General features: G+C 36.7%; 1 protein-coding gene across 9 annotated transcripts in view; it reads right to left on the bottom strand.

Annotated features, from left to right (window-relative positions):
* The window catches only part of LOC140135836 (neuropilin and tolloid-like protein 2), a 268,948-nt gene that overhangs the window by 35,578 nt on the left and 209,613 nt on the right, over positions 1–23,757 (bottom strand). For 6 of the 9 annotated variants that reach the window (XM_072157470.1, XM_072157465.1, XM_072157467.1 and 3 more), the window contains 7 exons: positions 17,658–17,699; positions 11,805–11,846; positions 5,868–6,035; positions 4,812–5,060; positions 3,919–3,951; positions 3,257–3,417; positions 122–350 (listed from right to left, as the gene is read on the bottom strand). In XM_072157470.1, the coding sequence (XP_072013571.1) occupies positions 122–350; positions 3,257–3,417; positions 3,919–3,951; positions 4,812–5,060; positions 5,868–6,035; positions 11,805–11,846; positions 17,658–17,699 (924 nt within the window). The remainder of the gene's footprint in view (positions 1–121; positions 351–3,256; positions 3,418–3,918; positions 3,952–4,811; positions 5,061–5,867; positions 6,036–11,804; positions 11,847–17,657; positions 17,700–23,757) is intronic. The other 3 variants (XM_072157468.1, XM_072157473.1, XM_072157474.1) reach the window with 1 other exon arrangement.

Below are 23,757 nucleotides of genomic sequence, written 5' to 3'. Positions count from 1 at the left end.
TACGTAAATTGATAGCTGAATCAACATCTTGTCCTCCCTGTATACTTAATTTTGATACACCCTGTATTACAGAATTTTTGGTAAAGGGAAATAAGTAGAACAAAAATGATATCATACTCACCATCTCTGTAAGCTGTATAAAGTACATTGAATACATTTCCCTTGCTTTGGGCGTAAAAATGAATAAAAGCACGATTTCCAACTGTCATTAGTGTTGGTGCTGTCGTACTGCAGTATGTGCGAATCATTCTCTCCTCAACATTATAGGAAAATAGATCGTATACCTCTACCCGATTTTTGTCGCATTCATTAACATCAGCAAGTTTAAAGTTGTCGAATTCTATCATGATCTGTCAAAGAAATGTCAAACAATTAAAGTAATGGGTAATGGTGACAAAGGATAATTAGGCAATAGAAACAAATTAGCTCGATCTTTCGATCGATCATCGATGCTTGGTCGATCCTTATTACTTATGAAATCAATTGAATATTGTTAATTGGGATCACATATGAATATTTGCCTGCATTGATATTGCCGATATAGATTTAGCATTGATTTTGATTAATAAGTTACATCGAGAGTCTATCCAAAGATCGAACAAAATTGTTTCTGGTGCCTTAGACATCGCTGGATTAAAGTGAACTCTGTAACAAGTCGGCACAAAGCCTTTGCATCGGGGCTTGAGATTGGAATTCCAATTTCCTTTCTCACGCGCCAATTAAGTTAGCAGTTCAGAAATTGCAATTTTCCCAGCCTTGAAAAAATAGGCAGAGCTGGGAATCGAAGCCGGGACCTCTGGGTTCTGAAACTCAATGCATTACCACTAAGCCAAGTAACTATCAGCTGTGAGAAGTTTGATAGTAATCCTTGATATTGCTGAAAAGAATAAATCAATACTGATATTTATCTAATGTACGATGTTATTCAAATAGACGTTCCACATAAACTAGGAATATGTGAAATGGCTATCAATCGATCAATCAATCAAGTTGTCAGTTTTCAACTTATCAACAATCAATAATGCATCGACGAACATGGAAGATTACTAATTACTTACTAATCTACCAAATAAATAAATAAGTCAGTAAATAAAAAATTAAGAAAATAGGCATAAATAAATATATACATAATGTAGTTAGTAGTTTAGTCATCAAATTCCATACATTCTATTATTTATAACTTTCTGTTGTACAGGAGCTGTGCTTTTAATATCAATAATGGGTATTTCACTCCATGGTCAAACTACTGTGTTCCCTGTAGGATTATGTATTGACCAGCTGCTAAACCAATCAGTCTTTTATCTATATGCTTTATAACAGATTAAGGGTGTCCAATCAAGCCTATAACAAGGTCAGTCATTGGCCGGCTTGCTGATAGGTAGGGCATTATACAAAGAGATATCTCAAGCAGGTGCCAATCACAGCCCATGTTTGATAATGACCAACCAACGTATCCATATTAGTATAGTATATAGGCGCAGACGCAAGCTTTCATGCATATGAAGACACTCTCGCTAGTCGTGCCCTTTTTTGAGATATTGATACGGCGCCAAAGACTACAGCTTTTCCAAACGCAGCTACGAACCCTGTATACAGAGGTAAATTATAATCGTGTTACAATGAATTCAAAGTAATCATATCCTAGATAGACCCTCCTAGAGGAATATAACATTCATAGTAAGCCAATCTGCATTCTGAATTCTGCAAAAGCCGACAATCAAAATAAAATTCTAAAAGGAGCATTTCCAGATATCAGCGTTAATTTCATGGTAAGCTTAAAGCGCATTGAAAACGATAAATTGCAGTCACAAAATATATAATATTAGTAAATCAACAAAGCGCATGGTAACGTAGGTATGTGGAAAAGAACTGTATTATGTGTAAGGATACTTTATTGGCACAGCATATCTGTCCATGATCTGGGAATCTTTAACAGCTTGAAGAATCGTAACCACTCCACATTCCGTGGTGACGTAATTGTGATGTCATTCAAGAGTGCCGATTGATTTCAGCGTCCATGTACCACGCACAGTGTCATCGCCCCGATATCTTCATGGCAGAAAATGCCATGGTAGGTTGAATCCACAGCCACGCATGGCCATTGTATTCCCACCTGTTTAATAGTTTTTAAATGCATAGTGGGCTGAAGGACATCCGACTAAGGCTAATGACATTAGCCTGTGACTGACCTCTGTACGGTCAGCGAGCATACATTCGCCATTGTCATCTGCTTATACACTTGTCTCGGTCCCAGCCGGTTTGTGTTCCTCCGTCACTAAACAAACCGTCTGGCGACAACCCCGAAATGACGATCCGCTGATTGGTTAATGAATTTCCAAATATTTCCAAATAAAACTGTTTTCAATTGGCTATAGGACGTAACTTGTGTAAGTGACACCAAACAGCGTAGGCCCCTCACTGTTTGTAGATACCGCAAACGCAAAATATATTGGTCACTGAGGCGCCAATCGTCTGATATCGCCTTTCATGTCAGCGACTCACAGCGCGTACTCCCGCGCGTACTCACATACGTTGTGTGGATTTATGTAACCGCATAGCTGTCACTCAACCGTTGCATGCATTGAAGCCCGGCACTGATTGACAGCAATTCTCAACCAGAAGATTTTCTTCTGACGATGATTAGCCAATCAGAAAAGACGTACTATGAGGTTGTCGCCAGACGGTTTGTTTAGTGACAAAGGAGCACAAACCGGCTGGGACCGAGACTACTTATACACTGCCTCTACGATAGTCTCCTACACAGCCAGTTTGTGTCAGTCGGTCTGACACTCGTCGATCCTGTATGTTCGTGATAGCCACATACAGTCTGGCCCGAGACTACCTCCACGAGGGTCTACGCTGCGCTATTTAAAATCTTTAGAGTCATTTTCAGCACAAGACGCAAGCTACTCTCTCAAAGCGCAAACTAACGACTATCATATCTGTTCAAAATATATATTCAAGTGCAAGGAACCACATCTGCTTTCTTTATTTACGGGAGATATTCATCATTTTCCACCCCGGTATCCAAAGGTCTGAATATCAATCGTGCATAGCACATTAACGTGTATCGATCCCGTGTATTCATTTCAGTGTCTCTGATTGTATTATGTAATTATTAACCGGGCGATGTCCATGTACCATGTCCTCGTACAATGCGTACGAACAACTAATAATGTCAAGTTTTTCATCAAGGATGGAAACCTCGTTTTAGATTCATGTGAATGTTTGTTTATGATACACAACTTTTGCTTACCTTATAATATTCAGGCATGTTTATTTCCCACGTACAATCTATGGTGTCATTTTCATTCCCTGCGCCATCACGGACAAATTTTCTACCATTTTCACTATAAATTAAACCATCAAACCCACTTAAAGTTCTTGGAGTACTGCCACCAACGTTAAAGTGGCATTCTGTGGAAGATAAACAGATAAAAGATGAAGGAAGTAAACGAATGGCAAAAACGTAGCCATGGTAACGGTCATAACAAATACTGCATACGTTTTCTTCCATCCTTCCATACAACATTTATGACTAACATCTTGCGATATGGAAGTAAGAAGTATTGGCAAAATATTATTTTTTTTGTTCAATATTTTGCTATAACATTCCTACAACATTCTTGTTGTTAGTGGTTTTTTTTTCATATAAAACGTTTTACAAATATTTTCATGAATTTTATACAACCCGGCATTTCAATGTTATGAAAACATTTTGACAAGAGAAAAACGCGTTTATCAAGTTTATATCGTTTTAAAAACTTTTTGTGTGTGTTTGTGTGATATTAAAGGAGGACACTAATGAATGTAAAATTCCGTCAAGTTGTAGATTTCTTATCCAGTATGTAGATGCTATAATACATATATTTATGAGGTAGGGTAAAAAACCAACAACGAAAAGCCTGATGAACGTACCTTTCTTTGATATGTTTTTTTCTGTCTTTGGATCTGGAATGTAATGTAAACAAGTTAGGATACAATTAGTTTAAAGCACGGTTTAGTGGAAATTGGTCAAAGCAGAGACAAAATGGAAACTCAGTACCTTTCTGACCTGACTTCTAGCATGTTTAAGGGAACGAATAGCAACGTTTGCACAGTATTTTTGTGGGACTTGGGAGCACATCAGACACACCAAATTGCATTCTGAATACGAGGCATGTCCTCCTAATATTAAATAATTGAATTATATGAAATTCGCGATATAATGCAAATTTTATGGCAAATTATTAGATATTAATATCTTTTTTTTTTTTTACATTTTCGAAGTAAAGTTTATCAATCTAATGATATGTAGTTAAAGTGTATGTGGTTGGGAGGAAAAGCTGTCCATCATTTGAAAATTTTGACCTTTCGTGTTGATGATATACATTTTCTACAAAACACATAAAATGTGTAGGTCTTTTTGCAAAAAACAATCTATCGTCAATACGAAAGGTCAAAAATTTCAAATGATTTCATCCTATCTACATTCACTTTATAGTTCATAGTTTAAAGTGTAAAGTTTACTTGTCTCCAATTGTGTACTTTTTGCACCATTGTAATACCTAATCGTATCTAAAATACCACATGTGAAATGCTAAGCCTAATTAGTACCTTATTACAGTACAATTTAAGAGTGTTTGATTGAAACCCGTGGTTTTCTTTTTTAAAAATGATCAGAAACCCTAATTGACAGTTGTTAATAATATTATGTGATAAATGTTGGCAAAGAATAACAAATTTAAATGTGATCAAAATTAAGCATTATTTAATTACATAATTGCCAATGACTAAACAGGAAGTGTAATAATAATAAACACCACACTTACCGTCTATAAAACTATAATTAGCAAAAAATCCCACCCCATTCACTTCTTCGTCGGTGGTAAATAAAATAGACATGTATCGGCCCGTGGAAACAACCTTTGGCGGTGCTTCATGTCCGCAAAGACGAGCTAATGGCGGTGAATATCCATACCGCCCATCTCTAACTATTAGAGCGTCGTATTGACAGTCTTCAGAATATTCTATTTCAAAAGGTTCCTCAAAGCTTAATTCAATTATTTGGCCCTCGTCCGCTGCAATTAAACATAAAGACAAATCGTCAATATAGACAAATAAACATTATCATGATGTAACTTTAATAATAAGGCATATATTGTCCACAAACTATGGACTTATAACTCAGGTAATAAAAGGTTGCTATTCTCATGTGAAATGACGACCCAATTGAAGCCATTCGTGAATTGAAGCCATTAATGGATACGTTTACACAGTTGTTTATACGCGGGGAGAGGGGCGTGTCTGTGGGGGATGTTCGCCCCTCAGAAGTTCAATTACTTCTTTGCCATTTGGTGTAACATTTTTACACTATTTATATCATTGCTTTAAACAACAAAAAAAGGCACGAACTTAATTTAGAAAATTTAGATATAACACTGGTCCACTGAAACTTTGGAAGACTTGAGACTCGCAATTTAATACTAAGAATGCATAGATTGATATTGCTAGTATTGAGTCCGTCTTGATACTGACTTTGGTCACAAAATGTGCCCTGCATATCGGCTGGCCCGCGGTAATTTTCACATGCTTTTGGGTCGAGGACCCGCCTTCAAGCAATGTCTAAAATAATCACACGCCCATATATCATACTTCCGATCGACCAGACTCTGCTTTCTTTGGAATGGGCCTACTCAATTACCTGCAATTTCAAAAGTTAAAACTTTTTCTCTTCCCTTTTCTCCCTTTTCTGCTCTCTTTTACATCTTTTCTCCTTTCTCTTCTTCTCTCTCTCTTTTTTTTTTTTTTGGGGGGAGGGGTGGGGGTGGGGGTGGGGGAGCCTGTATGGATTTCAACTGGAATAGTCAATTTTCAGAGCAACTTACCGACTAATAAGTAGTGATAAAGGTCACCATCCCAGTAATTGTAGTATGGATAATCATAGCTAGCTAAAAAGCCTGAGTAACCATATTCTGTTGTAATCACCTCTTCAAATTCTTCAGCGCTTTCGTAAATTCCTGGCTCAGGAAATTTTAACTTTCTTCCTTCCGTAACTGTAAAGTTACAAATCAATAAAAATATTACAAAAGTTACAAATCAATTAAAATATCTTAATGATTGTACAAAAATAGGAGAATTTTTAAAGTTATATATATATCTCAGGCAATCTTGTTATTTATTTTCTATCAACTTCAAACTAATGCAACATATCTTTTTTCACCACAAAGCCTTTCTATGAGGTCCCTAGAACACCATACTAAAAGTCCTAAAAAAGTGGAAAGCGGTCTAATTTGCATTAAACCAATGTGGTTGATTATGCAGGGGTCAAATCTCAAAGTTGGTCATATCTTGTTAAATACCATACCCAATGTATTCCTCTCATCGAAAGGATAAAAAAGCATAATGTGCCTTATTTGAATTTTCCAATCTACAATGCTCGAGTTACAGGCAAAAAGGCATATAATTTAAATTTTGGCCTTAACAGGGTTCAGATATTGAAATATGTTCCGAGTTTAATGGTCTCAAATTGTTCTTTTGGCAAATATGATTGCATTGTTTTGGATGTTTCGTTACATAGGAAGCAATAAAAAATTAATCAAGGTCAATAAGATTCAATGGGCTCTAATTTCACACTATTCATTTTTCTGAATATAATCCCTACTCATTTATTTTTGATCTATTCGTTTTGATGAGATAATTATATTGTTCTATATGTTATTGAACCGATATTCTTATCAAAATGAACAGTTTTCGTTTTATTTTAACAAGTAACATATGCTAACTATCGAGTTCTTACGGTATTTGTTTATTTAGGCGTTAAGGTCATGGCAAAATAGTGTTTTATGGTCATGGCTAAATATATTTAATATACTAAAACACTGTCCAAATTGTTGCAAAAGCAAATTTAACAAGTTTGATCAACATTATGAAAATTAAGCAAGCATTAATACTATTATATACTGGTGTATCCTTTTTCACAGAATTCAGATTTGTTTTATTTTTTTTTTCACTGCCCCTGATTGGAACATGGATGTTATGAAACCTTTTGCATGAAACGTATCCAGCCTTTTCTCTCTAGTCATAGTATTAGAATAGTATGTTTATGAGAGTAGCAAAAGTAGCAAAATGGTCATATTTATTCATATTCAAACAAATCTAAAATATGACATTAGTTTATCGGGTGAGTTTCATTTTCTCTTTCAAGTTTTATTATAACATTTTGTTATCAATTAATCAGCAGCAAAATGAAAGATTATTAGGTTATAAGTAGCTCGACATACACTTTGAACAAACATTAACAAAATCATAGGGCTTACCTGTAGAATGCTTTAACTTCAAAGCACACAGGCGTGCTATAATTCATAACAACTATTTCCCCCCTTTTTAACAAACTGATACCACAATGATTGTTTCCTAACAAAATCAATTTCGCCTCATGAATTGATTACTAAAAGCGTGTTTAAGGCCAGAGTAATGGAAGACACATTCGTCCACGCCCGATTTTGAGATTTCTTGATATTTATCAACACTAAGATGTATTCTTTCACTTGAAACTGATAAAATACAACTTTCTAATATTTACTCGTATTTTTGCTTGATTTGTTTCACTCTTTTCAACTCTAAAAAGTCACATGGCTCAAGACAGCTTAGTAAATTGGCGGGAAATAATGAGTCAGAAATGCGCGAATGCGAAATATTGTGATTACGCGCGCGATTCGCGCCGAGTGACGCGGCGCAACTCTGCTCGTATGTCAAACGCATTCAAGGCGCATTCGGTATCATGTTGTTCACGCCAGTAAATGTGGTACCAGTAAACAAAACAAAAATTTGCAGTCAAAATGCCACTTAGATTTTTAAATTATTTTGAATTTTGGCGCACTGAAAGCAGACATTATAGATTGATTGGTGCAAAAAGTTGCATATTTAGACCATGCACCAGATACAGCTTTTACAAGTGTCAAAGTCTTACCGTTTTAAAATTTAAGGACGTTTTGTGCATAGTTTTGACATTTTTTTACTAAAACGTCGATTTCTCAGAGTTCACTTTTGACGATATTGAACGATTTTTGTGACAAGATAACTCGAAAAATATGCAAACAAAAGGTAAAATGTTTGCACTATCGTTTAGAGTACATCAAAGCCTAGGGAAGGTTTTCTCATTTTTTCCAAAATATTTGTTTTAAACAAAAATATACACCATTATGTGCAATTTTTAGCTTAATAGAGTGACAAAATTGCTTTTTCCACATGTTTTTTTTAAATATTTTGAAAAAAGAGACGAATTTCAAAAAAATAAAAAAACTTTCCCTAAGTTCATGTCTCTTCTTCTTGAAAAGCTAACTGATTTTCTTTTTACTCCGAACGGATTTTTTTCTAAGTTGTCACAAAACAATTGGGGTAAAAAAGTGATTTTTTGTGATTTTTTCAAAAACTCGAGATTTTAGGACAAATCTGTCGTCACCATGGGATTCTTTGACTCATTTCCTTTCCAAAAATGTATAGTTTTATATACTTTGGACATACAATTCAGAAATAATGATGCTCGAAAAGGTTCATGTTCTCTCCCATTACTCTGGCCTTAAGGCACCACATCTAGTTAGACCCTATAACCGTATCGGTGCCCGATAGATACCGATGGCTATTTCTATCGTGCCCTTGATAGAAGGAGCTATGCTATAGGACTAAAAGTGGTGCCTTAAAAGTAGAAATCCGAGTAAAATTGAGGGCGTCGCTGTGAAGCAAGTCACACATTATGGCTTTAAGTACATCGCTTCGGCAGCGTATGCGCCAGAGAAACTCCGATTTGAAATGTGTGCTTGTTTGCGTTTTGCGAGCAATGCGTGGTGAGAATAATGCGAGCTAAGTGCTAAGCTTGATGACGTAAATTATCGTTTGACATCGGGTTTTTTGTGCCACCAGATTACCGAGGAGCACTATTTTGGTCTCTATGCGTGACAAACCAATGTGGATGATTTACTATAGCGTTACCTAAGGCGCAGTTCTGAGTCTGTATTCTTGGGATCTAATCTCTTTGCATTCACGCGGTAATAACTCATTCCATATAGTAGCCAAAGCCGTGCCCCTGGCAGAACAACTGTAATTGACTCAACATCAACCACAAATTGCCTCAATTTAGGAAATTTAACTCATCATCAATTATATAAAAAACACTAATTCTTTTAAGCTGAACTGCACATCCAGTCCCTATAGAGGTATATACTGCCCCCAGCTTTATGATAATATGGATGTCTGGTCTATGGACGAAAAAAATAAAACCAGCGTTCAAGCAGTCAAAGTCTCAGCATCACCCGATATTAAATGAGGGCCGATTGTTCAATGAAATGCGATAGGCAATACTGCTACGCACTTACCGCGTATTTTTACTGTCTATCGCGTAATCGCGAAGGCACGTAACACTCTATCGCGTATACGCGAAGGCAAGCAACGCTGGCGTATTTGTTAGACAGGGCACGTCGAACAATCGCCCTTCATGAATATGCGAGAATTCACAGCATACAATGCACAGGGACTTTGACTGTTGATACATGGTCTTTAATAGTCTGTGGTCTGGTCACTCTCATCCTATTGAGGGGGTGGTACCAGAAAGATATATTTGCAAAAGCTGCCAGGTGTGATATGTGTACAATATAGAATATATAAATATTTATAGGGCAGCTATTATTGATAGTGTCTTCTTGCATTAGCCCCTCGATATGAAGAATCCTAATCAGAGTTGTAAACTGTCCAGAAACTGGTAAGTATTATTAAAGTACTACGCGGTCACCCGTATTTAGCGGTTCTCGGCTGTCGCGATTACATGGCTAATGGTGACTGTACCAACCAATTGTCATGCCCATACGACAATTTGTACTAATTTGACCTCAGATGGCCCCTGGTGACCCCGAAATGACCTTCCAAAATTTTAGCTATAAATGTTGACTGTACCCACCAAGTTTCATGCCCATCCGACAGTTTTTACTAATTTGACCTCAGATGACCCGTGGTGACTCCAAAATGAGGATCCTTAAAATATTGTCAGATCAATCTTTATAGTATGATGTACAGTCCAACTGATGCATGCACTTGGGAAAGGTGGAAAATTCAGAAACAATAATTGTATAATGAAGCCTGGTAAAAGATGAATTTACCGTTATACTATGTTCATTAATCACTGAAATAATTGAAATAAAAACCTGAAGAAGCTTTAGGCACCACATCAGATTTGGTCCTATAGAACTATCGGTGCCCGGTTAGGTACCGATGACTCTAAACAACACTCCCTGAAGATATAGTAAATCGTATCAACCATAATAAGTAACAATTGTATAGTGTTATTGTTTTTCATTTAAATAAAAAACGAATGCACCGTACAAATGATGTTCAGGGTACGATAAAAAGTGCCATCGGTACCTCTTCGGTCACCGATAGCGCTATAGGACCAAAACGATGTTGTGCCTTAGCGTACTCGTTTCAAGTCTAAAGCAATGAACTACGTCTAAACAAATAAAAGGAAGGGGTACAGCAATTAAACACAGCATAGCCTAAAAATTAAAGCACTGAGTAAGAAAAAAAAGCACATTTATAACACCGTGACGCATTAAACGTATTATAATGACGCTTTTCAGCTCTTTTCGGAAGCAAAACCCGGCATTTTGTTTGTAAAAGCAAAATAAAACAGCAAACAAAAAGGCAAACAAGCTGATGTCACTTTTTATATCACAGATGTTGTGATACATTATGCTAATATTTTCTAATGCTAGCAGCAGGATTGCAATTAGCATAAACCTACACGTTTATGTTAATTAGGGTCTAGTTTCCTCCGCCGTCCGTTTGATTCCGTTCACTCTGCCAATGATACCATCACAAACCCTTTTTGATCGATGAACTTTTTTCCCCGTGATGGCATGACGTCACCAAGCACGACTTGAAACAAGATTTTCAATACTTTGATTGCTTACTTAATATTCACCGTTAAAATTTACAAGTTGTAACCATCAGTGACCATAGTCACGTGGAGTGATTACTCGTAGTAGTATGATGCTATTTTTTAAATTTTAGTATCCAACTCAAAGTTCCTGGAGGAACCTTTCTTGTGGAATATCTGATAGCCAATCAGAGACGGCGTGTGGAGTGAGCTAAATCAAACCGGCGGCGGAGGAGACGATTAAGGTCATAATACGCCGAACTGAACAAAGCTTTTTGACAATGTTACATTTGCTTAGAAAAAAACCCAGTTTTAATGGAAACGGCCGTAATGCATCTCACAGGGAATATTCGATGGATTCATTGGCCTACTTATATTACGAGCAACAGGACATGTTGTGTTGAGAGTGTTATATTTTGTACAATAAAATGTAGGTGTTACATTTTAGTACTTTTAGTGGAAAGGATCAATGTTTACTTGTAACAAATCTACTCTTAATTTTGAAGAAAAAGAAGACATCAAAGACTTAATACAAAAGCGGGAAGGATCTTGTTAAGTCATGTAATTTTGGTTTATTTTGGCAATCTATAAAATTACAGTGGCCTATAAAATCCTGCAAACATATACACTTACACATGAACTATTGGTTAGACTTAAAGTACTTGAAAAATAGATTTGCTGTAAGTGGACCAGGCTTAAAAAAAGTCAACCTGTAAAATGCCGATGATATTATTATTAGTAGAGCCTTTAGAGTAAAGTTTTTAAAAAGTGTGCGAAAGCTAAAGCTTGTTAAGCTGGAAACAACGTTGCATCGTGGCGATTGGATTGCGTACACGCAGCGTAAAAAGGCGCAATGACAGCAGCAGCACTGCTTGTGCCAAACACATTATATTGATACCTGGCTCACTGTTTCCTTGTTTCTCTCGCAAGGAGGATGCCCCTAAGGATAAAAGTGGAATAAAATCATACAAATAGGTTGAGCTTGTGCATTTTTGTTTCAATATCAGTTATTGCCACAGAAATGAAATGAAATTTATTTTATTTGTTACAAAAAGCTGAACTGCAAATGAAATTATATCGATCAGTCCACAAAGGGTAAGCTGAGAATAAAGATATTTTCCTGTTTTACTTTTCAATTCGGTTTTCTTTTTAGTTTTGCTTGAGTAATTGACATAATCTTATACAGCAGTAATTGTTAAAAAGTAGACTTTTTTTGGACCATTTCCCAACATTTTGGACCTTTATGACGAAGAAAGCACAAAGAAACTTTTAAGAAGAAATGGACAAGTGTGGACCCTTTTTTACCAAAAAAAAAAAGCATTAAAAATGTTTTTTCCGATCGCTACGTTCGCAAAGTGCACTTTTTGGCCTTTGGTGATGGGGGAGGTGCTACCTCCACAACCGCCCCCTCTAACCCTACACCCATCATACTAATTTCATTTACAGAAGAAAATTAAGCTTTTTATTGAAGGGGTTTCTTTAGGTACTAAGCTTCAAGCATTACAATTTGTAGCAAATACATTTTAAAGGAGGTCGATAATCCAAAAGTCGTGCCTTTGTTTAAGATTTAAAACATTTTCGTCAGCAATTCACGTTTTTTTTGGAGAAACATGTCTTCAAAATTATACTGCACATTACAGTAGATAGAAATAGAATGAGCTTATTTGAAGTCAAGTTATTATGTTGTTAATTTAAGAAAACAAACACACGATTGACTAACAAACCAAAGGATCACGCGCGACATTATTTATGGACAAATAATTGTGTAACACATCAAAAGACCACGTTCTGCATTTCAGGTCATGTGTTCCATAGGGGGGTGTATGGATTTCAACTGGAATAGCCCATTGCCAATAAGACTTATCATGATTCCCTCAAACTGCTTCGAGGACTTACTAATGCAATCCACTACATTCGTCCTTCAGATGTCATGTTTTTTGAAAATATGCTGGTTGCGAAAACTAACATTTAGTGGAGTCAAAGGAAAATTGGTTTTTATGATGAAATTCGTGGAATTATCATTGTTCTATTCTAGGCTATATGTGTATTAGCAAAATCAAATCAAAATGTTTGTCTTTCACGTATATCGGTGGTATCAGAGGATAATTTTAAACATGGCATGCTGGTTACTTTGTCCGCTGGAGTACAACCTTCCTCGTCATCAATCTTGTTTGTTGCAGATGGATTGTGTAAACATTTCACGTTTTTTCGCATTTTCTACTATAATTAAAGACAGAGATAAATGCAATTTATCGCGTCTGATGTCCCTGTCAATGACGATCCTTGATTGGTTTACACAGGTTAATCAGCGCGTAAAGGAAGACCGATCTATCTGGTGCTGATCGGAGAAAAGGAATAGCAGCAAATGGCGAAAAAGTTCGTACTTTTACAAGGCAAAAAGCAGCTTTTCTAGGGATTGTGAACATGGTGCCTTCACCAAAAAAAGTTTCTTACTATAAAGCCCTAACTTTTGAGATGGTTTGCATGTCGAAAGGTGCAAAATCAGCAATAAGGCGCCCGGTTATAAATCCGCGTTCAGCGAGTCATCATCACGACACTTGTAAACAAACCGTGCTCGAGTTTGATTGACAGGTGACGTCAGACGCGATAAATTGTCTTTATCTTTGTCTTTCATTATACAGTGTGTCTTGACTCAAGTTGAGAGTAACGCCATGTTGGATTTCTTAGTAACAAATCTAGACTAACTTCATCAGTCGTATACAATGTGCATGTACTGTGTTATATCCCAAACAGTTGACGATTGAGGGCAGTAGTCTAGTGACAATCCGCCTTTCTACGCGTGTGTATACGGGCTATCGGATTATATTAGCGCACGAATTCGAATCACAGCGAAATCCTACTGCCGCCGTTACTCTGAACTTGAGACGAGACAGACGATACAGATATTGGTTGGTTAACATAAAGGCTTAACCCCCTAAATTTACATTTCTTTGCATAACTTGACTTACGTTTCGTTGATGTGAAAAATTTAAAAACCTGTGAATAAAGGAATCGTTTTCCTACCCTCCCAAAGTTGTCTCTTCTCAAAATCCTTTTGTTTTGGTCAAAAATAATTTTTCAAAAATGATGCATTAAAAAATGTGCACTTTTCAACATCCCATACATGTAATGTACAAAACATTCTGGATATCAATGTTATGATTGAATTGTTTTGTTTCCTTCACCTTTCTGTGTCTGATCCCTTAGTCACCCATGCAACTATCATGTAGTGCAAAATAATGATTCGTTGAAGCTAATTTTGACCTAAATGAGGTTTTTAATCAGCAGTTGTTTCAAAATAATAAAACCACTAGGAGTTACTTTGGGAGGGTAGGAAGATGATTCTTCTATTCACAGCTTTTTACATTTTTCAAATCAACAAAATGAATGTCAAGTTATGCAAAGAAATGTTTTCTAACTCCTAAATTGATTTTACCATTTTGGAAACACCGGCTCAATAAATCCTTCAAGAAACCACCCGTACATGTCAATGAATCATTGTTTTAAACTGCATGATGATTGCATGGGTGACTGAGTTATCGTATACATATTAGAATTAAAGAAAACAAATACATCATTAAATCAATCCTCGTAAATTACATATATCTTTTTCTGAAAGAACCATTTTTAGGAAAATGTGATTATTTTTGTTCAAAAAGTGTTTTTTGGAATTTGGACAACTTTGGGAGGGTAGCCAAAGGATTGTTCTATTCACGGAGCTTTTTGAATTTTTCAAATCAACAAAATGTACGTTAAGTTATGCAAAGAAATGTTTTGTAATTTTAGGGTTGAGCTAGGCTAGATATTTCTTTTGAGCCTTGTATCACATATACCTAGGATAAGGGGCTCCGGTTTATTGTGGTGTAATAATTAGAGGGAGTTTCAGTTATCAATCAAGATCAAAAGTCTTATCAAGTGAACTTACAATATACAATACCAAGGCGTAAGGACGCTATCATCGATAGAAATGTCGACGGCAAACACAATACGTGTATCATGAGATTGATGAATGTGTTCTTTGGTTAATAATTTTATAATACGCTATCATTCTTGGCTAGTTTTTGCTTCAGTTATAATATCAAAGGTGGTACCTTCCAACAAACCGGGCTCCCCTACTAAATACTGTTACCGCCTATAATAAAGTGCAGGCTGCAAAATTACTGTTGGTGAGTTTAATATCAACATTCAAAATTTTAGTTCCAATATGCCCAACATTTCGTAAAATTACGTAAATTGTTTACCCATTGATTTTGACTGCTGACATTAGACCCTACGTTGTAATATTTTTATAGTGCAATATCTATAATAAAAGCAGTGGAATATAAACAAGCGGATAATTTAATCCGCAAATAGATTCACAGAATTGGCCATAAAATAATAGTTCAAAAGTTTTCAAACAAATCCAATTATTAAAGGTTGCGAGTAAATACTTCAGTGACAGTTTCGTGTTATATCACATTATTTCTCAAATTGAATGAACAGTGTTGTCACTTCTCGCCGGATGCAGACGTAGATGGCGTTTTAGCAACTGGTCATATAATATGCAGAAGGAAGTGGTGATCACAATCCCTATTGGGAGTAGAGGTCATGCATGAAATTATCGATTGGTTCCAAACAAATGTCCTTCACCGTAGTTATGAAGTCCATTCAATCAAATGTTGTCATGAACCTATTTGATCGTAGTCAGTAGCGTAGACAGCGGGGGGGCAGGGGGCAGAGTGCAGGGTGTGGGGGGGGCAGGGGGGCAGAGTGCAGGGTGTCTGGGGATGTGCCCCTTCAGAAGTGAGAAACTTTTGCAAAATGAAGACCTAATTGAAGCCATTTGGTGGACCATTTTGACATTGTGTAAAATTTGAGTTTGAAAGAGCGGAAAATTTGTGAAATGACCATGACGGCTCATTTCCCATTCGTGGACAAGTTTTCAATATCATTGTGTAAATCCAAAGCATAAAGAAAATGGCAACTTCTTTATACAGGGGGGGGGGGAACTCAGAAGTTGGAAACTCATACAATTTTCCAAATTGAAGGTCCAATTGAAGCCATTTGCTGGACGATTTAGACACTATTAATGTAAAATTTTAGTTATAGATAAAGTTCGGAAGTATGTGCCCAATGAAGCCATTTGTGGTCCATTGTTCGCTTTTACTGTAGGCCTAATCATTAAGTTATTACTTAAAACAATATAGGCCTAAAGTGTACGGGTGTCCAAAACAAAAGCGAAAACGGCCAGTTGTTTACGCATACGTAGGGGTGTTTTGAGGGGGGGGGATTTTGCAAAATGAAGGTCCACTTGAAGCCATTTGGTGCATTATTTTTACACCATTTAGGCCCTATATTATTGCTTTAAACAAAAAAGGCCCGAAAAAAAACCCTGAGTTACACTGGTCCACTGACCAGCGCTGAAACTTTCTAAGACTTGAGACACACAATTAGGCCTACTAAAGCATGCATGGATTGATATCAGCATTGACTCTGTCTTAATCATATTAATACAGACTTTGGTGATGTGGCGGGCCCTGCATAGGCCTATCAGAGCTTTATATCAGCGGGCTCGCAGTATATGATTTTCACGTGCTTTTGGGCCTAGGACCTGCCTTCAAGCAATGCCTAAAATAATTACAGGCATAGGAAAATAACCTATACTCCTAGGCCTTCGATCGACCAGACTGTGGAGTTTTTAGGCACGGGCCTACTCAATTACGCGCAATTTAATCTTTCTCTTCTCTTTTTCTCGCTTTTCTCTTCTCTTTGTCTCCTTCTCTCCTTTCCCCTTTTCCCGTTTTTACGGGGGGCGGGCGCCCATTTTTCTTACTTTTGCTATTTTTACGGGGGGCGCGCGCCCCCTCCGCCCCCCCTGGATCCGCACCTGGTAACTCTAATTGGAGCTCTTTGAGAACTTTTGAACTTTTAGCGGTTAATTATGTCCAGTTTTTTTAATTACGTAGAGCACAGATATCCTCAATAGGCGTCATTATTGCAATAGATTTCGTGCTACCAATTCCAATTCCTTGATTGTGGGATTTTACGAATCCAAGATAATTGGAAGGACTTTACTGAACAAAATTCATAGAAAACACAATTAATTTGGTCTATTATATGTTTTGGAAATATGTAACGCCCCAGGTCCTTAAACTATATTGAATTTGGTAGACTGTATAAGCACATACACACGCTACACAAAGGTATTGCAACATTGCTGAAAAGGCTAACAAATGGGATGCAAGGTGTCACTTACAGTACTTGTAGTGACATTATGCGCATATTCCAGTGCTTTTAGAATGGTCTCCAAATGGATTAATCGGTTTCTGCAAGGTATCCAACAAATAGTTACGGAAGAATGTTGCACGGAAGTGGTGATTGGACGAAAATAACAATCAAAGATGACTGAAGTCAATCTTGCAAGGGTTTGGGACATACCCACACTAGTCCTCATAAAGGACATAACGACCAACACAATATTTTTGGTGCGATTCAAGGTCATATGGACTATCTATGTGACCTTTCTTTCTTCTGAGTCCACCAGGCCTTGAAGGGCAAGATATTGGATAAATGTTTAAATTGTTTGCGTAATTCTTCTTTTTCAGCAATGTTGCAATACTTTTGTGTAGTGTGCGTAGGTTTAGGTCTAAGATGTTAAACTTAAAAAAGATTGATAAAAGGACAGTTTGGAGTCATTAGATTTAAATTATCAATAATAGAATACAAATTTAAAGAGGTCAGTAAATTATTAATAATCTGATTTTTTTCTTACCACCATCTCCGCATATGCATAGAAGGACCATCAGCATCAAAACTGTAAAGAGAGAAAAAGTTTATAAAATTAACAAAATATTTTTTTATAATTCAAGAAAACGTAATAACCGGGCACCGACAGTTCTGTAGGACCAAATTAAACGTGGTGCCTTACTATGAGACGACACACAGACAATGAAATCTGATATTTTATATTTCTATTGCACTGTCAAGTACATTGTGTTGTCAGTTTGACAAGTCCATTCAAGAGCTGTCACTCGTTTTAGGTGAGCGAAATGTTAGCTTTTCAAAATTGTTTCATTTATAATTTTCACTTCACGTCTAAGCAAGCTTATAATATTTGTCCTATATTTGTCCTATATAAGCAAGCTTATAATATTTGTCCTACATTTTTCTTGCTACAAATGTTTTCCCGTCCTTTATATAGTCTGCATTCGGAATTAAGTTAATTATGCTGTGCTTTGCATATCATGTGTGCAAAACGCTTTGGGATCCAAATTGCTGCAAAGCTGCGTTAATTTATCCACAGATACTTAAACACAACAGGCCATTTAAAAGTATTTAGTATAACCAACAGGCCACGTAGACCATTATGGGACCATATTGTCGACTTTTACAAGAGGCCGATACCATCTGGATATTATATCAAGGCACCTTACTATAAGTTTTGCGTGATTGGTTACTGACATACGCAGTACGGCATTTTTGACACGACGTCATACGCACACTAGTCTTTTTTTAATTCGGTCTCAGATTATAATAATTATGTTCATCTTGCCACTATTAGTATATTGGTCAATGAAATGAAACCCCTTCTAATTAAAATCGCACAACAACTTTAGTCCAAGCCCCTTACCCTAGATAAGCTGGGTTCAAAAAGAAAATTTAAATTTTTCACAACACTGAAAGCCAAACTGGAGTCTAGGTGACTCTAAAAGTAGAGTCCAGCCACTCTGCGACTCTATGTCTAAAATGACTCCATATTGGGAGTCATTTGACTCCCTTGAAGAGTCATACATTTTTTGACTCCACTGAAGAGTTATTGTTGATGACTCTACACAGGAGTCATTTGACTCCCAATATAGAGTCATTTTAGACATAGAGTCGCGTAGTGGCTGGACTCTGCTCCTAGAGTAACCCAGACTCCATTAATAGAGTCACCCTGACTCCATTACAGGGTCACTCCGACTGTCCGAAAAAAGACAAAATGTAGACCTACCGGAATAGGAGACTTTATTCTGAGTTTCACGCCATTGGCGATTGTCAGACGACACGATGGAGAAAATTTGGCTTGACCACCGTCCCCTTGGAATGGGAGAATATACATTATATGGTGTCAAGAGCCAAGCAATTACAGAGTATGACTCCCTTGAAGATTCATAAATTTCTTGACTCCATCGACGACTCTGAATGTAGAGTCATTTGACCCCACATGTAGAGTCAACTGACTCTCCTGTGATAATCAGGTGACTCCTTTGGAAAGTCAGTACTAGTTTACTCCACTTAGAGAGTCACTTGACTCCATTCTGGCTATCAGTGAAGGTCATATCTTAAAATCCTGTCCAGAAAAATGAACCAACACTGCACACAGGGTTGTTACTTCATTACTCTACTCTAAACACTAGTCAGTAACCAAACAGTTGTCCAACTGACACAACAGCAAACTGCACTGACATGGAAAAGCTTCTTGGACCACATTCACAGCCCAATAATTGGCACCCAACACAAGCAATCTGTGAGTAAATGGAATAGTGTGGAACAAGACTTGTTTCTTGAAGAAAGTGTGTGAAAAGGAGAAGCAGTCCCGTTCCACACTATTCCACTTACTCTGTGGAAATGATCACCTGTGTAAGGATCTTGTCATCATCATCAGTCGGCTGCGGAGCAGGCGACTACAAGCTTTCTCCAACTAATGCGATCTTGGGCAAGCGAAACAATTTTGTTTGGCTGCAGCATCCCTTCAGTATCTCCCAGGAGGTGCTGGACATACTGTAAGTACAGTGTGCGTGGCCGTCCCGGTTTCCTCTTCCCATGTGGTGGAATATAAAGCGCATATTCTTTCATAGGCTCGCCATCTTCAAGACGCAGTATATGGCCGAGAAATTTGAGTTGATGAATCTTGACTCTGGCAACCAGTGGAGTGGTGTTGGTCAGGTTGTAGATGATTTCATTTGGAATCCGATCCACACGCTTGATGTTTAACATGACTCTGTAGCAAGATGTTGCAAATGCATTGATCTTGTTTTCCATGTCCTTGGTAATTACCCATGACTCGCACCCGTACAGAAAGACAGTAACACACGTTGTCTGAAACAGCTTGATTTTTGTTTCAATTGGCAAGGACGGGCTTCTCCAAAGGCGTTCCAGTTTCCAGAAAGCTGCCCAGGCTAGTGCTTTTCTTCTTTTTAGGTCTCCAACACTAGAGCCCATCTTGGAACCCAAATACTTGAAGTCTGTGACATGGTTGATGGTACTACCATAGACTTCAAGTGCTGGTTGGGCATTACAGTTTGCAGTCATATATTCTGTCTTAGGATCTTGTACGCATTCTCACAGATTTCTTTTGCTGGGTGCCAATTATTCGCCTGTGAATGTGGTCCAGGAAGCTGTTCCGTGTCGGTGCATTTTACTGTTGTGTAAGTAGGACAACTACTTGCTTACTGACATGTGTTTAGAGTGGAGTATTGAAGTAATCCTGTGTGTAATTTTGGTTCGTTTTTATGGAGAGGATTTTAAGATATGACCTTGTGAAAAATAATAAGTTTCCTTTTGAGCACAGTTTAAAACCCCACAACAACTTTAGTCCAAGTCCCTTACCCTATAAAGTTTCATTTCGATTTATATTCCAATTATAGATAAAGATTTTAAGTTAAGGAAAGGGAAACAGAGACGCTCCTGGAATCTCTATATGATTGACGTCATTTAATTGATGTGAACATGGTTAATTGACGTTAACCCAAAACCCTTATTCCAACAATTACCCCTCTGTCTGTATAGAATACATTTAATAGGAATAAGTAACGAGAGAGTTTAAAATAAACGAGGTCAAACGACCATTTTTGCTTTTCGCTCATTTTTTAGATACAAGGTGTTAATTCATACAATATTTATTCACCGAGGGGCAATATAACAGTCGTCTACTATTACTGACTCTCAAACATGTTCATGCTTCACGACATAGTTCTCCAACTCTAGCATGTTTGTGTGTACTTAGAATCACCTCTTGAATTGGGTACAAAACCTCGTACCTCACAAGTTGAAGTCAAAGGTTGTTATATGCAGATTAGTGAACTATGCCTTTGAAAACGAGGCATTTTGATGGATAATGTATAGTGTATCCACAGGGTTAGGAATTGCATTCAGTCGGTGCAATTGTAACATTTATTTCAGGAAATTAATTTTTGATGTTTGGCAGTTTCTTTTGTAAGTATGGTTCAAAGAATAGGAAGTGCCTTGTGTTATACACTTGTTGGTGTTTGAGAGGGGTTCTTCAGTGTTTATGGTATAACAACAATTATAGGTTAGGTTACACAATGGAATATCTCTCTTATGAGTATTGTAATTTATATTATTCTTATATTCTGTATAATTCCCACATAATTATTGTATTATTCGTCGTCTTCTGTTTCTTCTTCCCGCCTCCTCCTCCTCCTCCCCCTCCTCCCCCTCCTCCTCTTCTTCTTCTTCTTCTTCCTCCTCCTACTCCTCATTCTGCTCCTTTTCTCCTCTCCTCCTCCTTCTTCTCCTCTCCTCCTCCTCCTCCTCATCTTCATCGTCATCATCATCATCAACAAAGTGCATCGTTTTGATTTGCAACTTGTGAAAATGCACCGACTTTCATAAACCGTCAATTTAGAGTATTTGGTAGCAAATTTGGTATCAAAATGGAGTTAACAAGATTATTCACACGACCTTATCAATCAAAAATGTCATAACAAGATCAGGTTTTGGTGTAGAACGGCTTACATGATTGCTGACTTTCTTTATTTGAGGTGTTTAATAATTATTATCAATTTTTCCATAAGGCCCCCTACTATAATCTTTACTATTATCTTCATCATCATGTTGAAAAAGTGCATCTTCCGGAAGTTCCGGGTTCATTGAGTTGAAATTGGTAACAATATGGAAGATTTATGCTACAATAACACAATTGCAACGGAAGTAGCCTATAATTATAATAAGAAGATCACTACAGTGCAAGGCCTTATACAAAAATAACACAGCGATAGCAATGCCGGGTAGCGATGTCCTATATAGCATTACCATGATTACGACAAACGGATCGGGCGCTAAGTTAAGCAGTACCTCGATGTTGGTTTAATTATAGTAAATCTCCCGGGAATTGCAATAAATTGCAAAGTAATCTCATAATCCTTATTCAGAGCTTGTAATACGTATTCACGGTTGCCGCAGACACAATCGTTCTACATACAATCAAGATAATGTACAGAGAGATTCACAGTGTAGCCATACTAAACAACGTTATCGCAAATCACACGGATATGGGCAGCTTGTTACCGATGAATAATTAGAAATATAAATAAATAAATAAATAAATAAATAAATAAATAAATAAATAAATAAATAAATAAATAAATAAATAAATAAATAAATAAATAAATAAATAAATAAATAAATAAATAAATAAATAAATAAATAAATAAATAAATAAATAAATAAATAAATAACCGTTACGGGTTTTGCTCAATCATGATTTAAATTGGTATGCTACAAATACAAACGAGTTTACTTATTGAGCAATTTGAGAAAGTTGCATTCGTAATGTCCGGTGGCTTACTATACGGGACTGATTCAGGGTCATTTAATGATAGTATCTTGCTTTTGAAGCATCTTTTGTACCTGTAAAAAGATCTTGGATGATTACAAGAACAGCAAAATGTCCACAATATTCACAGTAAGGAGTAATTTAGGAAGTTAGTGTTCCGCAAGGGTCTATTCTCAACCCACATTTTCTATATGCACTCTGGTGTTTGGTGGCGTCGTTTTAGCTCATAGCACGATAACAATAGAACCCAATCGCTTATGCAAAATTAATGTTATATTGTTCACATAAACACAATCAATACTTCATTAGATTAGCATTTTACCGCTCTGTCACGTCGCTAGCATGCTGTGAATTCTCACTTATGGATGGGGATAATACATACAACCCTATGGAAGACATAGCCACACAGTGTATATTTCAAATGGAGTCACACATCCAGATAATAGTCTATTCAAATAAACTGGAAAAGCCCATTTGTGATAAAGGTGGCCATGTCGCTCGTTGTTTCAGTATGCACATTACATCTTACGAATTCGTGACATTATTTGAGCACATTAATTTTAGTATGCATGCATATCACATATCGTGTCTAGTCATCAGTGATACATTACACTATGGCTTCTAATGACTTTATATTAAGTACATCACAGATAAGCACCGAGTCCCTCTGCAGAGGATGGTTTGATTTAGTATCCCAGCATGCAAATCGTTCACCTCGATGGGAAAGTGAGATGGCCACATTATTTTAAAGGGTATTTTTACTAAATTTATGTTTTTGAAGTAATTCCATACACGTGTCCCTTCCCTACATACATGTACAACATATCCTACCTTGGATCAGAAGATACCTTGAGCAATTCATCTTATTATATTGTGATATTAAAAAACCATTGAGATTTTTATAGCGGTTCATAACTATCTCTGAATTGCTAAGATTAAAAGTTTATCTACGATACAGTCATAAGCATGATAAGGGACAAATCCAAGTTTAGAATTTTACATTATATACAATCTGTATTTCAATTTATAACATTGAAAATTACTTAAATATTAATCTATTGGCTGCATTTTTTTCATTAACTTTTTAATTTAACCTAAAGCGTTTTACTATCATATACGTCTATCGCCATTCTCCAAATGATATTTAATCGATCATTTTCATAATTTCATGTGGTCACTAGCTTTTAATATACATTATTATATTAAAATGTTCAAGGTCTATAAAAACTCTGTTCCAACTCCAGTGACACCTTGAACAATGTTCACTGGTGGGAGATCGACACTAGCACTGTTATATAAGTGATGATGTAAC

The sequence above is a fragment of the Amphiura filiformis genome, chromosome 16 (assembly GCF_039555335.1).
Source record: "Amphiura filiformis chromosome 16, Afil_fr2py, whole genome shotgun sequence".
In the NCBI taxonomy this organism is placed as follows: domain Eukaryota; kingdom Metazoa; phylum Echinodermata; class Ophiuroidea; order Amphilepidida; family Amphiuridae; genus Amphiura; species Amphiura filiformis.
The sequence above is the reverse complement of the archived record's forward strand: the minus strand, read 5'-3'. Positions and strand labels throughout refer to the sequence as shown.